The 23579-nt window shown below is 47.2% G+C and overlaps 2 protein-coding genes across 5 annotated transcripts in view; one reads left to right on the top strand and one right to left on the bottom strand.

The window, feature by feature from the left end:
- Nucleotides 1-2131, top strand: part of MSRA (methionine sulfoxide reductase A) — a 387551-nt gene extending 385420 nt beyond the window's left edge. For all 4 annotated transcript variants that reach the window (XM_086414756.1, XM_086414754.1, XM_086414755.1 and 1 more), the window contains one exon: nucleotides 1366-2131. In XM_086414756.1, coding sequence (XP_086270882.1) covers nucleotides 1366-1530 — 165 coding nt within the window. In that variant the 3' untranslated portion in view covers nucleotides 1531-2131. The remainder of the gene's footprint in view (nucleotides 1-1365) is intronic.
- Nucleotides 2132-4441: 2310 nt separating this feature from the next.
- LOC147366619 (serine protease 52-like) lies at nucleotides 4442-15844 on the bottom strand. The gene is made up of 6 exons (XM_086414758.1): nucleotides 15687-15844; nucleotides 11831-12023; nucleotides 9815-10056; nucleotides 8365-8507; nucleotides 8080-8154; nucleotides 4442-4733 (listed from the first exon to the last, which is right to left on the bottom strand). The coding sequence occupies exons 1-6, from the start codon at nucleotides 15766-15768 to the stop codon at nucleotides 4464-4466; spliced, it is 1005 nt and encodes a 334-aa protein (XP_086270884.1). The 5' UTR covers nucleotides 15769-15844; the 3' UTR covers nucleotides 4442-4463.
- Between the last annotated feature and the right edge of the window lie 7735 nt (nucleotides 15845-23579).

Genomic DNA, 23579 nt, shown 5'->3' with positions numbered 1-23579 from the left:
AGTTCATCAGGCACTCTATCAGATCTAGTCCCTTAAATCTATTTCTCACTTCCACTGTATAATCATAAGGGATTTGCTTTAGGTCATACCTGAATGGTCTAGTGGTTTTCCCTACTTTCTTCAATTTACGTCTGAATTTGGCAATAAGGAGTTCATGATCTGAGCCACAGTCAGCTCCCGGTCTTGTTTTTGCTGACTGTATAGAGCTTCTCCATCTTTGGCTGCAAAGAATATGATCAATCTGATTTCGGTATTGACCATCGCTTCAGTTGTGTCCAACTCTGGGTGACCCTATGGCCTGTAACCCACCAGGCTCCTCTGTCCATGGGATTCTCCAGGCAAGAATACTCGAGTGTGTTGCCATACCCTCCTCCAGGGGATCTTCCCAACCCAGGGGCCGAACCTGCATCTCCTACATTGCAGGAGGATTCTTTACCGTCTGAGCCACCAGGGAAGCCCTTCAGTGACTCATGCCAAAAATTAAATTGGATTTCCCATGCTGGGCCAATTCGACAACTTCATCTTAAATGGACCAACAACAGTCAAATCCTGATCTCTCCTCTTAAAGACAAAAGCTGGAATTCTGCCTTGCACCCCCGTCCAAAATGGAATGTGTGAACCCAGGTCGCGTCACTGTGGCCTTGAGCTCAGAGACCCCGAGCAGCCTGTACCAAGAAAGAACTAGGGCACAGCTGAAATCCAGAAGGGAGAGGAAACAGGCGGAGATCCACGGGGAACAATGTCTATTTCTTAATCCGTCTCCTGCCCCAAATAGCTGGGCTCTCCTCCCCCACTGGTGTTTACTGTGTTCCTCTCCCTGGCAGCAGGTGCCACCAGGCCTTAAACTGGGTCACAGAGGGCGGCGAGGAGCCGACCAGGCCCTCTGGCCACATCCTCCCCTGACTTCACTCCCCAGGCTCCAGACTGGAGGGGCAGAGCCCAGACTCCAGGTGGCCCCTGCCCTCCAGGGCGTCCCGGCGGGGTCCCTGCTGCCCAGAGCCACAACCAGCGAGGGGGCCATGCTCTGTCCATCCCGTGCTGGGGCAGAGGGGCCACACTGCCCCCCCCACTGCAGTCGCAGTGAGTCCCCTCAGGACCCCTCCTCCCCAGGGCAGCCAGAACCCACACAAGGGCTCCCAACACCCTGGGGGCAGAGCTAGTGTAGAGCGTAGAGTATAAATTTCAGAATCAGAAAACAAACAAATTAAACCCCAGATTTGAAACCCCAGACCCCTGAGACACAGGAAGGGAGATGCTCACCCCCTCCCCTCTGTGGCCACGTGTCTGCCCCTCCCGTCCGACCCCGCCCCTCCTCCTTCCCAGGATCCCCGGCATCTGGTCCTGATGGCTCTTTTTTCTCCACAGGTTCTGTCGGAGCATGGTTTCGGGCTGATCACCACGGACATCCGGGAGGGACAGACCTTTTACTATGCGGAAGATTACCACCAGCAGTACCTGAGCAAGAACCCCGACGGGTACTGCGGCCACGGGGGCACCGGAGTGTCTTGTCCCCTGGGTATTAAAAAGTAATTTCTCCCCATGTGGTCAGCCCTCGAGGTCACAGCAAAAATGCGTCCAACAAATCGGAGAGTTCTTTTGTGGTTCACGCCAGGGATTTTTTGAAGTGCACAAAGGCATTCATAAAAATCTGGTTTATTAAGGGGTAATTTACATGAAGTGCCATGGCAAGTTGATAACGTGTGATTTATCTTCTAATAAGTTATGGTGGGAGGAGCCCGCGGTGAAATTTTTTGGATCATTTGATGTCTAAGGTTAATGAATAATTAGTGTTCACCTTTTTTGTGCTTGGGTGCCTGCCCTGGACTTAAGGGAACCAAGCTGGGAGAATATGTGTTGGGAGGGGAGAGGTCAGGGCTTCCTTCACCACAGCCGGCCCTCCTCAAAAGCCCTCCTGCCCTTCAGTGCCTTAAAATTTGCAGATGTTTATAGCCTCAATGAATCGTTCACTGAAATACTTTGCTTAACTGATCCTATACATGTATAAGGGGTTTTCTCTCTCTTTTTCGCACTCCTCATAGCAGGGAGAAGCTGTGAGTTAGCTTGATAAATTTTAACGCTTTGCTCACAGCTATGGCATATGCTTGTTCTAATAAAGGTCTGCTAATACAAACTGATGTCTCATCTGTCTTTTGCTTGTTTAGGTAGGATACTTCTAAGTGTTGTAAATTTTAGAGCTCTCAAAGGCTAAGTATCATTTTCCCCCAGATGGGAAATCTGATTGCAATCTTTAGAAAACATGTACAGCTCTAGCTCCTTGCAACTTTAGTAATAATAGCTGTTTTCCACCCACCTATTATAGTCATCACATCAGGGGCTAGTCCAGGCAGAGAACAGACACATGGAATCCCTGCCCTTAAGAGTCTGTATTGAGGACAAGGGGCAGAGGACACATGCAATAAACAGGTAAACCCGTGAAAAAGTAAGATAATTTCTGGTCCTCACAAATGATAGGGAGATGGCAAATCAGATAAGCTAGTAAGTTGGGCCTGGGGGCTGCTGAGCTGGGTTTAGAGCTGTTTTAGCTAGGCGGGTCAGGGGAGGTGGTGCCATGTAAGTTGAGGACTGAGTACTCTGAATGGTGCAAAGGAGAAATGAACTCATAGGTTGGGGCAGAGAACGGCATTCTGGGGTCAGGAGGTGGATGAAGAAATAGAACACGGTTCCCCTTGGATAGAACCCGGAAGACCAGGAAGTATACATGGCCCAAGGCGGGGGAAAATTTGTGGTGTTTGAGAACAAAGAAGCCAGTGGGGCTGCAATGGTTGTGAATGGGGACGATATTAGGGAGAAGTATCCCAGAGAAATAGGAAAAGCCAGACCATGCTGAGTCTTCTAAAGACATGTTAATAAGACTAAAAAATTGTATTCTAATTTGTCCTTCCCCTACCCGCTTTCCCCTTTGGTAACCATAAATTTGTTTTCTATGTCTGCGAGTCCGTTTCTATTTTGTAAATAAGTTCATTTAGATTCCACATAGCAGTGATATCATATGGTATTTGTCTTCCTCTCTCTGATTTACTTCACTTAGTACGATAATCCCCAGGTCCATCCATGTCGCTGCAAATAACATTATTTCATTCTCTTTTGTGGCTGAGTGATATTCTGTTGTATATGTATGCACCACATCTTCTGTATCCGTTCATCTGTCAGGGACATTTAGGTTGTTTCCATGTCTTGGCTATTGTAAATAGTGCTGTTATAGACATACAGGTGCATATATCTTTTTGAATTTAGAGATTTCTCCAGATATGTGCCCAGGAGTGGGATTACTGGGTCATATGGTAACTCTATTTTTAATTTTTTTATGGAACTTCCATAATATTCTCCATAGTGGCTTCACCAATTTAATTCCCACCAACAGTGTGGAAGAGTTCCCTTTTCTCCACACCCTCTCCAGCATTTGTTATTTGTAGACATTTTAATAATGGCCATTCTGACTGGTTAAAACCAATTCCTCACCGTAGTTTTGATTTGCATTTCTCTACTAATGAGTGATGTCGAACATCTTTTCATGTGCCTGTTGGCCATCTGTATGTCATCTTTGAAGAAATATCTATATAGGTCTTCTACCCATGATTGGACTGACAAGGGCTTAATTTCCAAACAGCTCATGAAACTCAATAACAAAAAGCAAACAACCCAATGAGCTGTGTGTTTCTCTCCCACCTCATCTCTAGGACATTTCTGCGTCGATGACACGCTGATCCTGAATCTCAGTGTTGTTACTCGTGGTCTCTGAGAGCCAGAAGCAGCATTTACTGGGGCTCCGAACCAAGTGGAAACAAAGGAAGGTAAAGGGCAGGGACCTTTCTGGAGACCAAGTCCATAGGTCTCAGGGATGAGCTATGAGTGAAGGAAGCACGGAGTTGAAATGTTTCTCCACACAGGAGCAAAAGAAATGGAAAATGAAAGAAGCTGTAGAAGAGACCTGATTGTGAGAGAGAAAGAGAACAGGCTTTCTATTTCAGAGATCCTCGGACCACTCCCCGTGGAAAGATGCTCCATCCAAACTCTTGGAGAGGCCTCAGGGTCAAGTCGGGAATCTGCCTCCAGCTCCCACCCCGGTTGTATTTTAAGCACTGCTATAGGTAGATGACCGGGGCTTCCCAGGTGGCGCAAAGAATCCCCCTGCCAATGCAGGAGGTGCAGGGGACACGACTTTGATCCCTGGGTCAGGAAGATCCCCTGGAAGAGGAAATGGCAGCCAGCTCCTGTATTCTTGCCTGGAAAATTCCACGGAGAGAGGAGCCTGGTGGGCTACGGTCCACGGGGTCACAAAGAGCCAGACACGACTGAATGTCCGAGCATGAACACACACGGATAGGTATCTGATTATTTCAGGCACAGCTAATTGTATCAGAATCCTGGCAACCTACAACCCACCCTTGAACTTGCTTCAAAGGCTGAGAAGGACACTTGGTTTTGAGCCAATGCATGTTTAATCACGGGGACAATAGAAACATCAGAAAATACAGTACCAAGATGGCCCAGGGCGATAGAAGCAAACTGTACCCAGAGTCTGGCTCATGCTTGTAGGGCCTTTTTGACAGCTTGGTCTTCGTCTCAATCCATGACAGGTAACTAGACACCTGTGTGTACACTCCAGGCTGTTTCTTCTGGCCACAGCCCACTCCCCAGCTGACAATGCCCAGTTGGTACCATTTGCTTTTCCTGGTTTTTTTCTGGCAAACCAGAGGCCCCCCACTGTCACCCTAGGAGAGAAAAGTTGTTTGGATGTGGAAGGTGTGGCAGCAGGTTGCTCTTACAGCCTACTGAGGGGTGGCATCTGGCACAAAGCACACGGTGTCATTGGATGGGTGGATGTTTTTAATCTTGATTTGGCTCTCCAACCATGACTATGCTCCCAGCTCTTCAACTCTCAGAAAAGGGAGCAAGCAATTTAGTCAAAAGCAAAGACGATGAATGACAATTTGGTCAAAAAAGTAAATATCCAGCATCATCGTCCAGTCACATGCATTCATTTTGATGTACCAAGGAGTGGTGTCCAAATTTGTTTTGCCTCTAAGCACTTTTTTATTTTTCAGAATTCTTCCAGTTTCCCCAGGAAAAGCTTCATTTTGCTCTGAGTTGTTCACAATAGCAAAATGGAAAAACCCAAACCAAAAACCCATTATGCTTTACAATAGGTCATTGGTTTAAGACAACAGGCATACAGACTATATATTCAGAAGGCAGAAAGTACAAAAATCACGTCAAAATGTTAGACTGTGGTTTAAGACATCAAATTTTCAACAATTTACCAATCTTAAAGCATCATGGAGAAGGCAATGGCACCCCACTCCAGTACTCTTGCCTGGAAAATCCCATGGATGGAGGAGCCTGATGGGCTGCAGTCCATGGGGTCGCTAGGAGTCATACACGACTGAGCGACTTCACTTTCACTTTTCACTTTCACGCATTGGAGAAGGAAATGGCAACCCACTCCAGTGTTCTTGCCTGGAGAATCCCAGGGACGGGGGAGCCTGGTGGGCTGCCGTCTATGGGGTTGCATAGAGTCGGACACGACTTAAGCGACTTAGCAGCAGCAGCAGCAGCAAATCATCATGAAAGAGATTGCCCCCAAAAGCCCAGGTGGAGCAGACATCATTGACATGAAAACAAAGGAACACACAAACTTTCATGCCCCAAAGCTTTTGCACCATTTTACAATTTCTATTAAAGAATCATGCATCTTGATAAAAAATCAGAAAACTGAGATATGGAAAAAGAACATAAAGAATACTCATAATAACATTAGTAAGTAAATTTATGTATAAGAATGGACACAGTTGTGTATGAAAGGTAAGATATAGTTAATACGTTGACAGTGATTTCTCTGGGGAGTGAAAAGGAAAACAATTATAAAAGGCAAACTTCCTGTTCACTGCGCACCTTCCTCTACCCCTTGGCATTTTCTTTACGTGTGCTCAAATAAATAAGTGAAATAAACAACACTGCTAATTCCAGCCACGCAGAGGCAGCTCCTTAGTCCAGTGTAACTTTCTGCATCCTCCTGTTTGCAAATACACAGACACGTCATTATTATTTTACAGAAAGAGGATCCAGCAGCACATAGCATCTCCCAGCTTACAAAGATTTATTGTTGAGAATACTAAGTGACACGCAGGAAAGTCAAGAAGAATTACCATTTAAACAACATGCCAAAAATCCAAATACAAAACAAACAACCCCACCTCCCCAGTAGTATATGGGTTGGAGTTTTTAAAACCAAATTGTTTTTGTGGACAAATTGCTGTGCCCATCAACTTAATTTGAACTAAACTGTTCTTTACCTAATTCTTTGACGTCATTGGAAATTCCCATAATCTTTCTTTAAAATGAAGAATAATACTTGCTTCTCTAGGGATGAAGGGCATCTATGTGAAAGATGTACGTGTGGGAAGTCACTTCATTCGTGTCTGACTCTGTGCAACCCCATGGAGTGAAGCCCGCCAGGCTCCTCTGTCCATGGGATTCTCCAAGCAAGAATACTGGAGTGGGTTGCCATTTCCTTCTCCAGGGGATCTTCCTGACCCAGGGATCAAAGCCATGTCTCTTAGGTTTCCTGCATTGGCAGGTGAGTTCTTTACCACCAGCGCCACCTGGGAAGCTGAACGATGTAGTTAAGAACTTAAATTTCTGGAGCCAAACAGACCTGGATTCATACCCCAGGATGAATACTTAGTTGAGAGAATGTGAACTTTTCCTTCAATGTTTTGAGGCTCATTTTTTTGCTGGTGATCATCGCACCTCTCCCATAGGACTGCTGTGTAAAGGGAAGGAAGTGACCCCTGTAAAACACACCCTGTGATGTATGGCAAGCCTCACTCACTAGTAGCTCCCAGCATCTTTGTGGCGGTTGAATCTTTGTGGAGCTGCTGCATTTTGGAGCCCCATTTCTATTGGAACCCCAAAGATGGCTCTTCCCCCTGAGGTCATCATGCCTTGGTTAGAACTCAGAGTCTGTCATTTACCTCCCTGGTGTGTCCTCTGCAAGGCTGTCAGCTTTCCTGGTCTTCCTTTTCCCATCTGAAATAGGCCTGCTTCCGAAGGCTAGTTCACAACGCTTAGGTGTATTTGTGGAAGTACTCTGTGTGTTGTTGAGCACTGAGCAGATGTAAGACAGGGTGATGCAGAAGACGGTATTTGCATTGTCTACCATGACCCTCCTCTGCTCTGTGCATTTCTAAATGCTTTCGTACATGACTCACTTTATCTTCACAGTAGTCCTAAGAAGACTCTTGTGCATGCTAAGTCACTTCAGTCCTGTCCAACTCTTTGTGATTCTATGGACCATAGACCGCCAGGCTCCTCTGCCCATAAGATTCTCCAGGCAAGAATACTGGAGTTGATTGCCGTGCCCTCCTCCAGGGGATCTTCCCCACCCAGAGATCAAACCCGTGTCTCTTACATCCCCTGCATTGGCAGGCAAGTTCTTTACCACTAGCGCCACCTGGAAAGTCCTCAAAAGACCCTTAGTTGTCCCATTTTATAGACGGGGAAATCTGAAAAGGCACAGAGGGGAGCCCAGGCAGGGAGTAGAGGAGCCAGAAGGGAAGCTTAGGCAGCCTGCGGACCTAACCACTACCCCGCACAGCCCCCATTTGGTCACGGAGCAGCCCTCCCAAATTCTTGTCCACCTGGAACCTCAGGATTTGACCTTATTTGGAAATAGAATCTGCGTGGATGTAATTAGTTCCTTTAAGATGAAGTCCCACTGGATTAGTGTGGACCCTAATCCACACTATTAGGCAACCCTATAAGAAGAGGAATCAGAGGAGACACACGGGGAGAAGGCCATCTGACCCGCGTTCTTATCTGTAGCAGGTTGACAGTGTCCACCCAAAAGATATGTTCTAACCCCTTGTATCCATCACTGTGACCTTGTTTGGAAATAGAGTCTTTACAGGTCTAATTGAGGATCTTTGGGGATGATTACTCTGGATTCAGGGTGAGTTCTAAATCCAACGAGTGGTGTCCTTGTAAGAAAAAAGAAAAGAGTGACACAGAAGAGAAGGCATTTTAAGACAGAGGCAGAGACTGGAATAATGCACCTACATTATTGAAGATGGATGCGGAGAGCAGAAGGATGCACCTGCAGGCTAAGCAAAACCCAGGGATGCCTGCAACCACCTGAAACCAGAAAAGGCAAAGAAGGGTCCTCCCCTAGACCCTCGAGAGGGAGCAGAGCCCCGCCAATGCCCTGATTTGGGACTTCTGGTATCTGTGAGAGCAACACGTTTCTGTTGTTTTAATCCACCTCCTATTCAGAGGAGAGAGAGGGAAGCCAGGTATCCCACCCTCTCAGCCAGCTTTCTGGGGCAGCCTCTCGCCCAGCTTTACCTGGCAGGCATCCTTCCCACCTTCAAGGTCCCCGGCACACAGCATGCTCTTGGTGAGTAGCGGCATCAGCTCAAAGCAGGTTTCCCACTTGATCAGCTGGATGTTGACTTTCTGGAGCCCTGTCTCCGTACTCCGCTGAGGAACTGACCCATAGAAGAAGCAGATGGGGAAAGGACCCTGAGCACTGCATGGTCCCCTTGGTGGGCCCACCCACATCATGTCTTTTCACCTCCACAACATGGAACCGCTCCGTGGCCCAGGGAACAACCCAAATTTGGATTGGCTAAGGAGGGAGTAGGTGGGTTATCCAGGAGACTCTTGAACCCACTCTCTGTGAATCAAGAGCTCCAAGGACTGGGTTTCTATTGATTTCAGCCTCAGCGAGCCATCTTCTGATCCTGCCAAGGGTGCTAGGTTCCAGCTAGGATCCGAAAAAGGTGTTTGATTCAAATCCATGAGGATGTAAAGAGAACCCACAGTGACAAATTCTGTCCTAGGACCCATGGCCCAAAAAGATGGACTTCATGCCAGAGCCCCTGAGTTCACTGCCTATGCACTCAAGCTGAGCCCAACTCCTAGAATGTCCACTCTCAAAGATGGGCATGTTTTCCTCTTTGTATGTTGCTGAGCTCCTGGAGCCTACAGCACTGCCTGGATCCTAGAGAAGTTTCAATGAAAATGAGGTAAATGAAGCATGAGGAACCCTACATGAAGAAGGTGGCCTTTTTTTTTTTTTTTTTTTTGAAGCTACTGAAAGGCTTCTAAGGGCAATTCCCAAGAAGGAATCTAACCTAGCTCTGAGCTCTGGGACCATGTGGGGATCCATGTAGAGTCATTCGGGTGCCCCCTTGCAAGAACAGCACCAAGTGGAATCTGTTTTTCCTTTCCCTGATGATTATGGGGAAAGTCGCATTAACCAAGAAGGAAAACAAGAGGACACCACTGTGTGGGTTGGCTGAACCGAGCAGCAGGAGTTGACTCTAGAAGGATGATTTTATATTCAATGAATCTCCTCTATCTTGGCCTGGATCTGTGGTTTGAGATTTTAGCCACAGGGGAGAAGAACTGGTTCCATCAACTGTGTAAGAGTTGCCCTGGCTGACATCAGCGTGTTTTTCCCAGAGCCCAGCCCCTTTGCCTATTGGGATGTCCCTCCAGATTCCTCCAGATCATCCTTAGGACACTGAATATGTTTGCCTGGGTTTTCCCTGAGGCCCTGTTTGGGATTCCTGTCTCACAATATGGACCTGAAACTTGCTACGGGTGCCCAGAAAGGATGGCTCCCATGCAGACCAAGAAGGTTCATGGTGGGACCTTAACTGAGAATCAGAAGTGCCCAGGTCCACCAAGTAGACCTCCGAGGGCCAGCAGAGCCCCCAGAGTCTGCTTCTCATTGCAAACCTCAGCCAGGGTGCCAGCCCTCACCCCGGGGTGGGCCATAATCACTCACCGGTAGTGCCCCACCCGCTCACCCAGCAGTTCCTCCATCTCTCTATGGCAGTGACCTCTGAAAGGCAAATGGGTACCTTCCTGACACCCAAGCTCAGAGGGGATTTGAGCAACAGCAAAGCGATGTCATTAAGGTAGAACCAACTGTCAAAATAATTGTGAATAATTAGCTTGTCCACTTTTATCTTCGTCAAGTTCTGGGTGTCAAGATTTTCTCCACCATGTGTGACCTCCAAGGTAGATCTTATTCCAAAATAAAAGAAAGAGGAGAAAGGTAAGTGGTGGGAAGATGAAAACTGAACCGTAGGAGAAAATAACTGCCCCACCTCCCCTGTCTGAGACTGTGATCCTGGGGACGGAGTTGGGGGAGAGGGGGTCGGGCAGCTAGGGCTCTGCACTTGGCTCATAGCCAAGGAGGAGGAGCCAGACCTGACTCCTCTGCCCTGCTTTCTGGCCAACCAGCTCTTGACCTAATGGCAAGACTTGGGCAAAATTCACCTATAGATTTCATCAACAAATGTCTAGGAAGCCATACTATGCATAAGTCAGGGGTTTCCAACCTCTGGAATCTAATGCCTGATGATCTGAGATGGAGCTGATGTAATAATAATAGAAATAAAGTGCACAATAAATGTGATGCACTTGAATCATCCCCAAACCATCCCCTCTCCCCGTCCATGGAAAAATTGTCTTTTATGAAACTTGGTCCCTGGTGCCAAAAAGTTGGAGACTGCTGGCATGAGTGATTGAGGGGCTTGACCTTGATTTGCAAGAAAAGCTGGACTGGCTGTATTACAGACAAATGAGAAGTTTTGCAAAAATACTGTTTTGTGGACTGGGGCTCAGACAATACCTTCTGCCATGCAGCCAGGCCTGTGTCCTACCCTCGGGGCCTACTGCTTCTAGGATTCCCCAGTTCCATGGTCACTGTCACGGTCAGCCCAATCCTTAGGAAAGGACCCTCCACAGGACTACATGCACTTAGCAAACTGCTGTTCCTTTCCTTAGCAAAGGAACATTTGCTCCACAGTGTAGAACCCACACAACAAGCTGTGCAGCGTCCTAGGAGAACAGCTTCTTTCTACCTGCAAAGCATCATATTTAACCACACAAGTATCTACCTCCTTGTATTTTATTTTATGCCTGATGAATGTGAATAATAGGCACGTAGGGGCAAAATAATGTTAAAAATATAAATAATATAAAGTATAAATATAAATACTAAAATAAATTAAATATAAATTAAATTTTAATATAATTAAAATAAATTATAATTATAAAAATAAAATGATTTAATGTATAGATATACAAATAAAATATAATGTAATTTAAAATTTAAAGTTAAATAATGTAAAATATATAAATAATACAAAAAGATAATAGGCATGTAGGGTCAAAAGGCTTCTCTGGTAGCTCATATGGTAAAGAATCCTGCAATGCAGGAGACCCTGGTTTGATTCCTGGGTTGGGAAGATTCCCCATAGAGAAGGGATAGGCTACCCACTCCAGTATTCTTGGGCTTCCCTGGTGGCTCAGACGGTAAAGAATCTGCCTGCAATGCTGGAGACCTGGGTTCGATCCCTGGGTTGGGATGATACCCTGGAGGAGGGCATGGCAACCCACTCCAGTATTCCTGCCTGGAGAATCCCATGGACAGAGGAGCCTGGTGGGCTACAGTCCATGGAGTCGCAAAGAGTTGGACATGACTGAGAGACTAAGCACAGCACACAGCACAGAGGCAAATATGGGTTTCTCTGGTGGCTCAGTGGTAAAGAATCCACCTGCCAATGCAGGAGATTCGGGTTTGATCCATGGGTGAGGAAGATCCCCTGGAGAAGGAAGTGGAAACCCATTCTAGTATTCTTGCCTGGGAAATCCCAAGGACAGAGGAGCCTGGCGGGCTACAGTCCATGGGGTAGACACACAAAGAGTCAGACACAACCGAGAGACTAAACAACAGCACAGGGCAAATATTCTACTACATTGCTTAAAAAAAAATTCTATCTGCAACACTTACGCATTTTTGCTTTTGAAGCAATGGGCTGCGGTCAGAATCCACCACTCACTGAGGATCGATCCTCCACAGAGATGACTCCCGTTTTCAAGGATATGTATCTGCCAGGGGAAATCTCTGATGTTTGCAGGCACCCCACCTATGATTTCCAAAACTTCAGACTTCTCAGAAGTGTTCATTCTTTGGCCACATTGCACTAAGAGCAGGAAGCAGGAAGAGGGAGGAGAGACCCAGGGCATCACACAGTGGAGTACAACAAATGGCAGAATTTGTATACTTGTGTAAGGCTTTTTCATGCCGCCATATGGTCTTCGCCCCTCGATACTGGAGCTGAGCAAGTCTGATGCCACATCTTTAGGAAAACCATGCAGAAATCTGAAGGTCCATCCTCTTATTTTATATCATATTCTATATATATTAAATATTATATTATTTATTTTATATTTAATATAAAACATAACTTTTTAAATTCTGAGTCTTATATGTAAACACTGCAGCAAACTTTAGCTTCCCTATTCTGAATTTTTGTTTAAGAGGTATGTGATTTTAAGTACCGCAGTTTAAGTGCGACCATCAGTGGTCAAGCAAATTGAAATGTGAATGTATTTACACAAAAAATTTTGTGCAAGTACAAAAGTTCTTCTATATTTTTGCATGCTCAATGGCTCAACTTTGTGGAAAATGAGAGTTGGGACTGGCTTGGAAAATAGGAGACACATGGTTGTGAATTTTAAGAGAGTCCCTTGGAGAATGAGATGGCAACTCACTCCAGTATTCTTGCCTGGAGAATTCCGTGGACAGAGAAGCCTGGCAGGCTATAGTCCATGCGGTCACAAAGGGTCAGACATGACTGAGTGACTAACACATACACATACATGCTGGGATCCTAAGGGGTTTCTATAATCTACAGATAGAAAACTGAATGAAGCCTTGCGTCTGCCAGCACCACAGAGCAAAACTCCTGGTGGGGGAATTTGGAGATCTTCCCTTGCAAATCCCACTGAAATGAAATTACTGCAGACTCTAGATTTTTTCCCAGGTGACTAATTGATCCAGATCCAGAGATGTGACCAAACAGATTAAGATAGGGAGGTCTCATCTTAGGTTTTTACTTATTTTTTCTTTGCCTGCACCATCAGGATGTCCCAGAAAATCTTTTTTCCCCAAAAAGACCCTTTCAGTATATGTCACCATGAGAAAGAGAAACATGACTGGATTTTAGCGTGGAAAGTTCCTACCTGGCAGGGAACCTGTGAAGAGGGAAAGAAGTAGGGTTTGAAGTCAGAAGTTCTGAGTTGGCCCCACTGTTTGCTAGCTGTGTATCTTAGAGCCACTGATTTAACCTCTCTGAGCCTCTGTCCTCTCGTCTTCAATACAAAGATAAGTATTAACACAGTCTGCTGCCTATTTTTTCATGTCACATCAATTTAAAGGGATGACATTTGGTTTCATTCAAGTCTGGATCAGGGAGTCTCAGTTGAGCCCAAGACTCTTGGTTCAACCTGGGGTTATCTCTGTGCAGTGTTTCCTTGGGAGGATGTCCTTGCTGGTCATCTTCCGACATCAGTGGCCATTCCTTCTCATACTGCTTCCCTGAATCCACCTCCTCTTCCAAAACTCAAGGCTGAATCCTCAGACCACTTTATTCCCTATGCATTTTGGCTGAAATGCCAAATGCCCAGCCCAGCCCAAGTTCAAGTATCACCATTATACAGACTCAAAGCTCTCATGCTTACCCTCAGGCCTCTCCGCTGAGCTCCCCCTCTTTACTGCTAAGTCGCTTCAGTCGTGTCCAACTCTGTGTGACCCCACAGACAGCAGCCCACCAGGCTCCCCCGTCTCTGGGACTCTCCAGGCAAGAACACTGGAGTGGGTTGCCATTTCCTCCTCCAATGCATGAAAGTGAAAAGTAAAAGTGAAGTCGCTCAGTCATGTCTGACTCTTAGCGACCCCATGGACTGCAGCCCACCAGGCTCCTCCATCCATGGGATTTTCCAGGCAAGAGTACTGGAGTGGGGTACCATTGCCTTCTCCATCCCCTCTTTAACAACTGCCCTATTCCATAGTTCCTAAGAACATCTAAGAGGAGCCTCAAATTAAAGCAGCCCAAACTGAACCGTCTACTTGCCTAACCTCACTTCTATGTCTTTCTCATGAGCCTGGCACAGTTCTACGGATGGTACCACACCCATCTATTTGCTTAGGCAAGAAGATCAGGTTCGAGTTATCGCTGAGTTCTCTTTCTCTCACTCCCCAGCAACCAGTTCCATCAACATTACCAAACAATGTTGAAACAGAAGCCAGACACTCCTCTGCATCCCTGTGGCTATAAACCCAGCCTGGCTATTATCCTGTCCTGCTCACTAATGCTTCTCCCCACTTCCACTCTCGCACCCCCACAGTCTATCCTCTGGAGCAGCCAGAATGTCTTTCTCAAGCACATCTCATTTTTCACTCTCCCAGTTAGACTCTCTGATGGCTTCCCATTGTCACCGGAATAAAATCCCTAAGTCCTCACTGTGCCTATATGAGCCCATCTTTCTCCAGCAACCCCTCCCCATTCACTCTGCTCCAACTAAACCGGCCTGTCTGCCTCCAAAACACACTGGACTCATTCACAGCTCAGGACCTTTGCACTTGCTGTCACTTCTGCTTGGAAATAGGTTTCCTTCTCATAGGATGGGTCTCCACCCAAGTCTTGTCGTCCCAGGAAAGCTTTCCATGACTGCCTACTAGGACAGTCTCAGCACTCCCCTGCAGATCTCCCATCACATTAGCCTGTTTTATATGTTTCATACCATTTAACAGGAACCAGAATTATCTTATATTTATTCATTTCTAAGATTAATACTTCCCTCCAGACACTAGATAGTAAAACTCCTTAAGGGTAGGAATTGAATATGTCATTCTCTGCTATAAAACATCTCTCTCCTGGACTTCCCTGCTTGCCCAGTGGTTAAGCCTCTGCGCTTCCACCACAGGGAGCATGGGTTTGATCCCTGGTCAGGGAACTAAGATCACACAACACACCCAAAACAAAGACAAAACCAAAAGACATCTCTCTCCTAAAACAGCTCCCAAGTTGCTGTATAACACAGGGAGCTCAGCCTGGTGCTCTGTGACCACCTAGAGGGGTGGGATGGGAGTGGGAGGGAGGTTCAACAGAGAGGGCACGTTGTACACTTAAGGCGGATTCAATTTGTTGTATGGCAGAAACCAACACAACATTGTAAAGCAATTATCCTCCAATTAAAAAAAATAAACAGCTCCCAGCATGTAATAGAGGTTTGCTAACTGTCAACCAACAAATTGAAAATATAACACGAGTCTCCCTAAGCTCTCCAGACCCAGGGAGATGAATCCATAGTAGGTATTAAGACACTGCCTTCATTATAGCTTATATTACTTATGTTTTGCATTAGACCAATTAGGCTCCACATGATCCTTCAGAATGTTTTCAAAGAGAAAACAGCAGAGAAATTCCTTTTCAAGGATCACACGGGGTCTTAAAGCTGCAGGACAGGGCTAGTTAGCATCTTCAGATGGACAGCTGGTTACCCTTCTCAAGGGATTTACTAACATTGGCCATTCACTCTGGAAAACTGGTACCTAACATAGATGTTACACACACCAGGCTTCTCCACAGTTGGGGGTATGTGGGGAGCAATGATCTGAAAGTCTGGTCCAGGGGCCCTGGCATCAGATTCACTGGAGAGGCAGTTCCACGGATCCCACCGAGAACTACAGAATCTGCATCCTAGAACCTGACCCTTTGAACAAGCTCCCAGGTGATACACCTGATGGCAAAGGAGCGAGAGCCCTGGAGAGGCGCAGACTACGAACACGGGCAGAGACCTACGTTCCAGGCTGCTGTGTGGCCAGCGCAGCAGCAGGGCAACCGGCAGCAGGAGCATGGCTCTTCCATCCCTCCATCTTGTCATTGGCCCTGGCGTTGACTCAAGCCCATGGAGAGGCTTCAGGTAGGACTGCTCACGTGCAGTTTCAGAGGGACCCCTCAGGGCCTCGCTGTCTGTGCCTGCAGTCTTACAGCCCAGCCTGCTGCCCAGGTCACAATAGGGCACTGGGTGGAGCCAGCACAGTCCAGACAAGACAGCCAGGAGGCATCCTGGACCGGAAGCTGATGATTCCACGAGCCAGTCCTCTGGGATGCAGAGGTCAGTGTGGAACTGGCGAAGTGGCGGGTAGCAGAGTGGAAGGATTCCACACCAGCTGGTCTCCTGTAAATCAAGGCGTCTCAGATTCACTGATGCAGCAGGAAAAAACAGAGCTGAAGGTATTCTTCAGAAGGGACCCAAGACTGCTGATCCTAACAAATCAGGTGACACAGTGGAGCGAGCACAGGCTCAGAGTCCTACATTAGAATTCATCAACCTAACTCAAATCTTTTCTCTGCCAGGAGGGGGCCTGAAATGGGAGACACAGCCTCTTATCTCTGTTCTTTGGAAAACAACATGAATTTGGGCTCAGCAGAGAGAAATATTTCATTGCAGCTTTAAGTGTTTGCAAACTTGGGGGCCCTGGAGGGCACGTGTTCATACACGGTGGAACAGGGCATAAATAAAGGATTCCCAAGGTCACCTGGCTTATATACATAGCTTCCATGGCTGGCCCTGAACTTCTGAACAGGTGAACACAGCATGTGCACAACTGTCATTCAGATCCCCAAGAATTCCCAATATCCCAGCACATGTATGCACGAATTCACATTTTTATCAAAACACCATTGCAGGAAGACACATGTCCACACTAAGACATGTGTGGTGTGGTACGTAATGCTTATGGTGTTTTTATAAATAATTACTAAAAACTAGCACCCTACATGGGTTTCCCTGGTGGCTTAGCAGTTAAGAATCCACCTGTAAATGCAGGAGATGCTGGTTTGATCCCTGGGTCGGGAAGATCCCCTGGAGAAGGAAATGGCAACCCACTCCAGTATACTTGCCTGGAGAATCCCATGGACAGAGGAGCCTGGTGGGCAACAGTCCATACAGTCACAAAACAATCGGACACGACTGACTTAAAAACAGCACCCTACCTGTCTATCAGTAGTCCGTCCAGACAACAGTAATAGCCATGAATAATGAAAAGGAACAGGCCACTGACCACAGGAACCTCCAAGGCCTTCTGCTAAGTTGAAGAGGCTGGCTAGCTACTGCCTTCCATATGCTGCACAGACAGGCAGAGAGCACACCAACTGTCACCAGAGGCTGCGATTTGGGGCAGGGGCGGGTTCCCAGGGGCACCAGAGAACTTTCTGGGGTGGTGGAAAGTGCTATGCCTTGACTGTGGTGGTGGTTACACAACCATATGGCAGTTGTCAGAATTCATGGAACCATATGTCTTTAAAAGGTAATTTCCTAAATTATATCTCAAAGACCAGACTTAAAAAATGCTTTCGTGCATTTCAAAAAGCCACTGTGAACCACAAAACAACTGCCTGCTTCCTTTCAAGTGTTTTTGTTGTGACCTCAAGAGCCGACCACATAGGGAGTGATTCCTTTTTCATTCTGGCTTGGTCAAACCAAGCTGCCCTAATGAAATGCCATAGACTGCTGGCTTACACAACAGAAATTTATCTTCTCACAGTGCTGGAGGCTGGAAGTCCAAGATCCAGGTGGCAGCCGACCCAGTTCCTCCTGACCCACATGGCCTCCCTGTGGATTCAGGTAGTGAGTGAGACCCCCCCCCCGACCCCCAACCCTGCCTTGTGACCTCATTTAGCCATAATTCTTTCCTGGCATGCATGCTAACCATGCTAACTCGCTTCAGTCGTGATGGACTCTCTGCAACTGTATGGACTGTAGCCCACAGGCTCCTCTGTCCCTGGGAGTCTCCAGGCAAGAATACTGGAGTGGGTTGCCATGCCCTCCTCCAGGGGCTCTTCTGGACCCAGGGATGGAACCGGGTCTCTTATGTCTCCTGCATTGGCAGGTGACTTCTTTACCATTATCACCACTTGGGAAGCTCATTCTTTCCTCAATGTCACCATCAGAAAACATGGCCATGCTGGGGCCGAGGGTTCCAACATGTGAATTCTGGGTCCAAAATAAATACTCAGGGCACAGGACACTCCGGTGCCCCCGAGGTCACAGAACCCATTGGGGTTCTTGTCTAGGTACTGCTCGTGGTAATCCTCCACGTAGTTAAAGGTCTATCCCTCCCGGATGTCCGTGGTGAACAGGCCAAAACCATGCTCCGACAGAACCTGTGAAGAGAAAGGGGCCATCAGGACCAGATGCCGGGGATCCTGGGAAGGAGGAGGGGCGGGGTCGGACGGGAGGGGCGGGGTCGGGACGGGAGGGGCAGACACGTGGCCACAGAGGTGGAGAGGGTGAGCAGTGGTGCTTGGGGCCTGCGCTGGGCCACTTCCCCGCTGCGTTATCCTGAGCAAGCATCTCCCTCCCTGTGTCTCAGGGGTCTGGGGTTTCAAATCTGGGGTTTAATTTGTTTGTTTTCTGATTCTGAAATTTATTCTCTACGCTCTACACTAGCTCTGCCCCCAGGGTGTTGGGAGCCCTTGTGTGGGTTCTGGCTGCCCTGGGGAGGAGGGGTTCCTGAGGGGACTCACTGCGACTGCAGTGGGAGGGGGGGCAGTGTGGCCCCTCTGCCCCAGCACGGGATGGACAGAGCATGGCCCCCTCGCTGGTTGTGGCTCTGGGCAGCAGGGACCCCGCCGGGACGCCCTGGAGGGCAGGAGCCACCTGGAGTCTGGGCTCTGCCCCTCCAGTCTGGAGCCTGGGGAGTGAAGTCAGGGGAGGATGTGGCCTGAGGGCCTGGTCGGCTCCTCGCCGCCCTCTGTGACCCAGTTTAAGGCCTGGTGGCACCTGCTGCCAGGGAGAGGAACACAGTAAACACCAGTGGGGGAGGAGAGCCCAGCTATTTGGGGCAGGAGACGGATTAAGAAATAGACATTGTTCCCCGTGGATCTCCGCCTGTTTCCTCTCCCTTCTGGATTTCAGCTGTGCCCTAGTTCTTTCTTGGTACAGGCTGCTCAGGGTCTCTGAGCTCAAGGCCACAGAGATGCGACCTGGGTTTATGCATTCCGTTTTAGACAATGGTGGGAGGCGGGACCTGGGACTCTTGTCTCCTTAAGGGACCTGCTGTTACTGATAGCCTCTGGGCTCCTGGGGATGAATTCCTCACGTCCGCCAGGAAGGGTGGTGGGTCTAGTCTTTGAGTTCAGTGTGAACCCATGGCCTGACCATCTGCTGAACCCTGCTGTGACTTTCTGAATTTCCTTTTAGCCCGCTGAGGGGGAAGCAAAGGGATGGCTCCAAAACCTCAGGCCCGGGTGTTTAGGAAGATAACCTTGAGCAGAGAAATTCAAGAAGGTCCCAGAAGGAAATTCCACTCAGAAAATTGAAGTGAGGCTACTTTCATGGTGGGGTGGAAGGCTGTGGGCATCATAAAGTGTCCTGATGAAGGAGGGCATTTCAGAGACCAGCTGTAGCCGTCAGCCACGGGACAAGAACAGGAAGCCTTGTTGTTGGAGTCCAGTGAGGAGGGCAGATGTGGAGGGGAGATTCCGGCAGGAACCAGGTCAAGGAGGGACCCTGCCCCTGGGAGCAAGTGGCCCCAACAGAAAGGGATAGCGAGGAAGTCCCCCAATCTCCTCCTACCTGCCTCCTACCTCTGTGCATGCCTCCCACTGCCAAGGACGAACCATGTGACATTCAGGGACACCGCCCCCCCCTCCCCAGGTGACCAGTCTGGAGGCGTCAGCCTCCTGGGACTCAGGGAAGGACAGCCAGTGGATTTGTACTGGTGAAATGGGGACAGATGGAAAATAACTGCAGTATCATCCCAGTGTTCCCTCCCAAAGAACAGAACTGAAGGCTGTGAGCCATCCTTATTTCAGAGAGGATAAAGATAGCCAACTGCCCAGTAAGGCTTTTCATGGCTTTGTGTTGGTCTCAGCCTATTGATAGCCATGCCGTCAGCTAGGAATATGGGTGGCACTCGTCCAGACCATGTTACCTGCAGCCAGCCCCCATGGACATCTCCTCCAGTGAGTGGCTGGATCAGCCTTTGTGGTTCTCATTAGGATGGCAGGATATGCTTCAGCAAAAACCATCAGAGAACTTAAAAAAAAATTATTTTTTTGTGGCTGTGCTGGGTCTTCATTGCTGTGTGGGCTTTTCTCTAGTTGCAGCAAGCAGGGGCTAATCTCTGGTTGTGATGCAAGGGCTTCTTATTGTGATGGCTTCTCTCATTGTGAAGCACTGGCTCTAGGCACACGGGCTTCAGTAGTTGTGGCACATGGGCTCATCGTTGTGGTTCCCGGGCTCTAGAGCACAGGCTCAATAGTTGTGGCGTGTGGGCTTAGTTGCTCTGAGGCATGTGGGATCTTCCTGGACCAGGGATTGAACCCGTGTCTTTGCATTGGTGGGCAGATTCTTTACCAATGAGCCACCAGGGAACCCCAACAGGGAACTTTGAGGAATAAGATTTATTACTCCAAGTCCTGGAGTGTACACAGCACACCTGAGGGGTTATACAGCCAGGTTGCAGGGAGAGAGAGAAAGATGTAACAGACCTAGGGATCTCGCTTTCATTAGCATTGAGGGTAGGGTGTCTAGGGTCTCGCAGATTCATTCTTTATTGACTAACTTAAAGCATATGACCAGGAATTGGGGTGCAGGAAGGGAGAAGCAGGTCACTCAGGCAGTTATGTAGGTTACCCAGGGCTTTCTGGAAAAAGGACCTTCATAGATGGGGACCTTCACGAGCCTGATTCCTGATCTGGTTGGTTGGCTGATGGCTGAGCCGTCCAGCTGACAATATGTGTATTCAGGATGGATGTCTTTTGAACTGGATGATTCAGCAATCAAAAACTTAAAATGTCAAGCACTTAACGCATGTATAATATACTGCGCTTAGGACTTTGCAGGTGTTCGCTCATTTAATCCTCATAGCAATCACTGGAGGGAATTGTTCTTCTACTTTCCACATTTAGTTTATCAGCGTGCCGGCTATTGTGTCTTGATGCTCAGCTCCATCTCTGCCTTTCTAAACTCTCCTAAGAATTTTAGATGCTGAAAGCTGCTCACATTGCTCAGAGTCCCAGCAGGCTTCAGATTTAGATCCTCAGGCGAGTTTTAGAAGGCAGGAGACCAGGAGAAACAGTTTTCCTTAGCAGCTGTACACAGGCGTGAAGATTTCAGCAGAAGACAGTTGGGAGGTTTGGCCTTTAAGTTTGGGTGTCCTTCCGCAAATTGTTACATTAATGCTGAAGAGAATCATAAGATGATTAGCAGTGAGTTATTATCATTCCTGAGGCCTACTGAGCTTCACAAAGCAAGCAACTGTTTTTCTTGGCCTTTGCACTCAAGCCCTTTTAATGGTTCTGTAAGCATCCATCTCTATGTACTAAATCCCTTTCGGCTTGAGATATATAGGTTATTTTCTATTTTCCTGATAGAATCCTGACTGATACAGTTATTTGGTATTGAATGTGGGTTCAGGAAATACAACTGCACAGATGGGAATCTAAGATTTCTTGTCAGGCCTAATTTGATTTGAAGGGAATAATGACCTCTTTGCTGGTGGAAAATGGGATTCTGGGAGACCAGGGTATGCAATGTCAAAACAGTTTCTCAAATTATTACCTGTCATTCTTAGAATCCTGTTAGAGGAGAACAAGTGACATTTGCAATAGAATTTTCTGGTGGAAGAGATAAGTACAAGAGCTACTATTACCAAATACGGTGGCAAGTTTACAGGGAAAGAAAGAACAATAATATTGGAGTTTTACATTGTCAACTCAAAGGCATTATCCAACAACCAGAGAAGTTTCTACAACTGCCCTAAAGGAATCTCTTTATCTATTGCATCAAAAATTAGACCCAGGGTTGGTCCTGCAGGTGGCAGAATGACAACATAACTTGAATTCACAACTTCATTAGGTCCATACATAAATGGTGATTAATTGGAGAAGAAGGTGACCAAGAAAATTACAGTGGAATGTTTGGATGGATTAAAATGAGTTAGTGTACTTTAAAACCTCAAATCTGGGAATTCCCTGGCTATCCAGTGGTAAAGACTCCTTGATGCCAAGGCAGAGGGTACAGACTCAATCTCTGGTTGGGGAACTAAGATCCTGAATGCTGTGTGGTGCAGCCAAAAAAGAATAAAATAAAAATAAAATACCTCAAAATCTCACTGAACTTCCATTCCTGTTAGAAGCAGTCCTTCTACCCCATTCTCGGGAGGCTAGTCTCCTCTCCATGAAGACTTTGTAATGACTTAACTGAAATTACTTTCCCAGAAGATGCTGGGGACTTCCCAGGTGGCTCTGGTGGTAAAGAATGCTCCTGCCAATGCAGGAGACATGGGTTCACCATCCCTGGGTTGGGAAGATCCCCTGGAGTAGCAAACAGCAACCCACTCCAGTATTCTTGCCTGGAAAATTTCATGGGCAGAGGAGACTGGCAGGCTACAGTCCTTGGGGCTGCAGAAAACTGGACACAACTGATCGACTAAGCATATATACGTACACGATACTGGGTTCTCCCCCATGACCCATCCTTACGACCTCCTATGGCAGCCAGAACCATAAGTGAAGTCATCCCAATATCCTTCATATGGGATCAGGTAAATCTGACCCAGGAGAAGATATTATCCACAATAACAGACCTGCAAACTTCCGCTGATGCATATTTGTAGACACTTGAGGATTATGTGTGAGAAGAGACTCTAAAGGAGTTGTTAAAATGCTCAGTCATGTCCAATTCTTTTGTGACCCCGGACTGTCCATCAGGCTCCTCTGTCCTTGGGATTTTCCAGACAAGAATACTGGAATGGGTTGCCATTTCCTTACCCAGGGGATCTTCCTGCCCAGGAATCAAACCCATGTCTCTTGCATTAGCAGGTGGATTCTTTACTACTGAGCCATCAGGAAAGCCCTCTAAAAGAATTAGGCAGAGGATAAAGTAATAAATGATTGGACCAAATGTGTCAGTCTGAGAGCACTTTAGAGAAAATCTGTATTCTAATGAGTAACCTGGCACAGCTAGAAGTAGCTCTGTTTGTTTAGTTGACAGACTAAAACCCTGGATAAGAGATGGCCTACATTAAATGGAATTCTTTGTAAAATATAAAAGAAGGAGTACAAAATCTTGGGTAGGAATGTCAGGATGAATTTATTAAATGTGACCTGCTCACTGATCCTCTAACTCCATTCCTTAATTGAGTCACGAGGATACGGTGTTAAATTAGGCATTGAAAAGTACAACTCCATACGGAGGCTCAGCACCCTCAGGGTACCCTGTTATGGCCATCATCCATAGGCTGAGGATGGTCAGACGTGTAACCCATCTTGTGGAAGGTCAGTCATACTTGACTTCTTCCCTTTTGGAGTAGGCAGTAATTTTTCATCATAGAAATAGACATTAATCTGTATATGGATGTGTCTGCCTTGCCCACAAAGCTTCTGCCACCTAACCACCCGTAACTCACTAAATGACTAGTTATTCCTCACATGGTTTTCCACTTGGCACAACTTCTGATCAATTGGTTATAATAGAACAGAAGTAAGGCAGCGTGTTGATGTCCGTGGGATTCACTGATCTTAACATCCCAACTCAAAGCAGCACAAGCAATAGCTCCTGTGAGATTTGGGATCACAGACTCCATGTCTATCTTCCAGGGTCTAACAGAGAAACCCTGGAATGCTTCAAAGGTACTTGTGTAAGGATGGGTGGGGAGAAAGGAGGAGAAGATAGTATGGATC

The sequence above is a fragment of the Bos grunniens genome, chromosome 8 (assembly GCF_055505025.1).
Source record: "Bos grunniens cultivar Pamir isolate PY7600 chromosome 8, Bosgru_T2T1.0, whole genome shotgun sequence".
Lineage (NCBI taxonomy): Eukaryota > Metazoa > Chordata > Mammalia > Artiodactyla > Bovidae > Bos > Bos grunniens.
The sequence above is the reverse complement of the archived record's forward strand: the minus strand, read 5'-3'. Positions and strand labels throughout refer to the sequence as shown.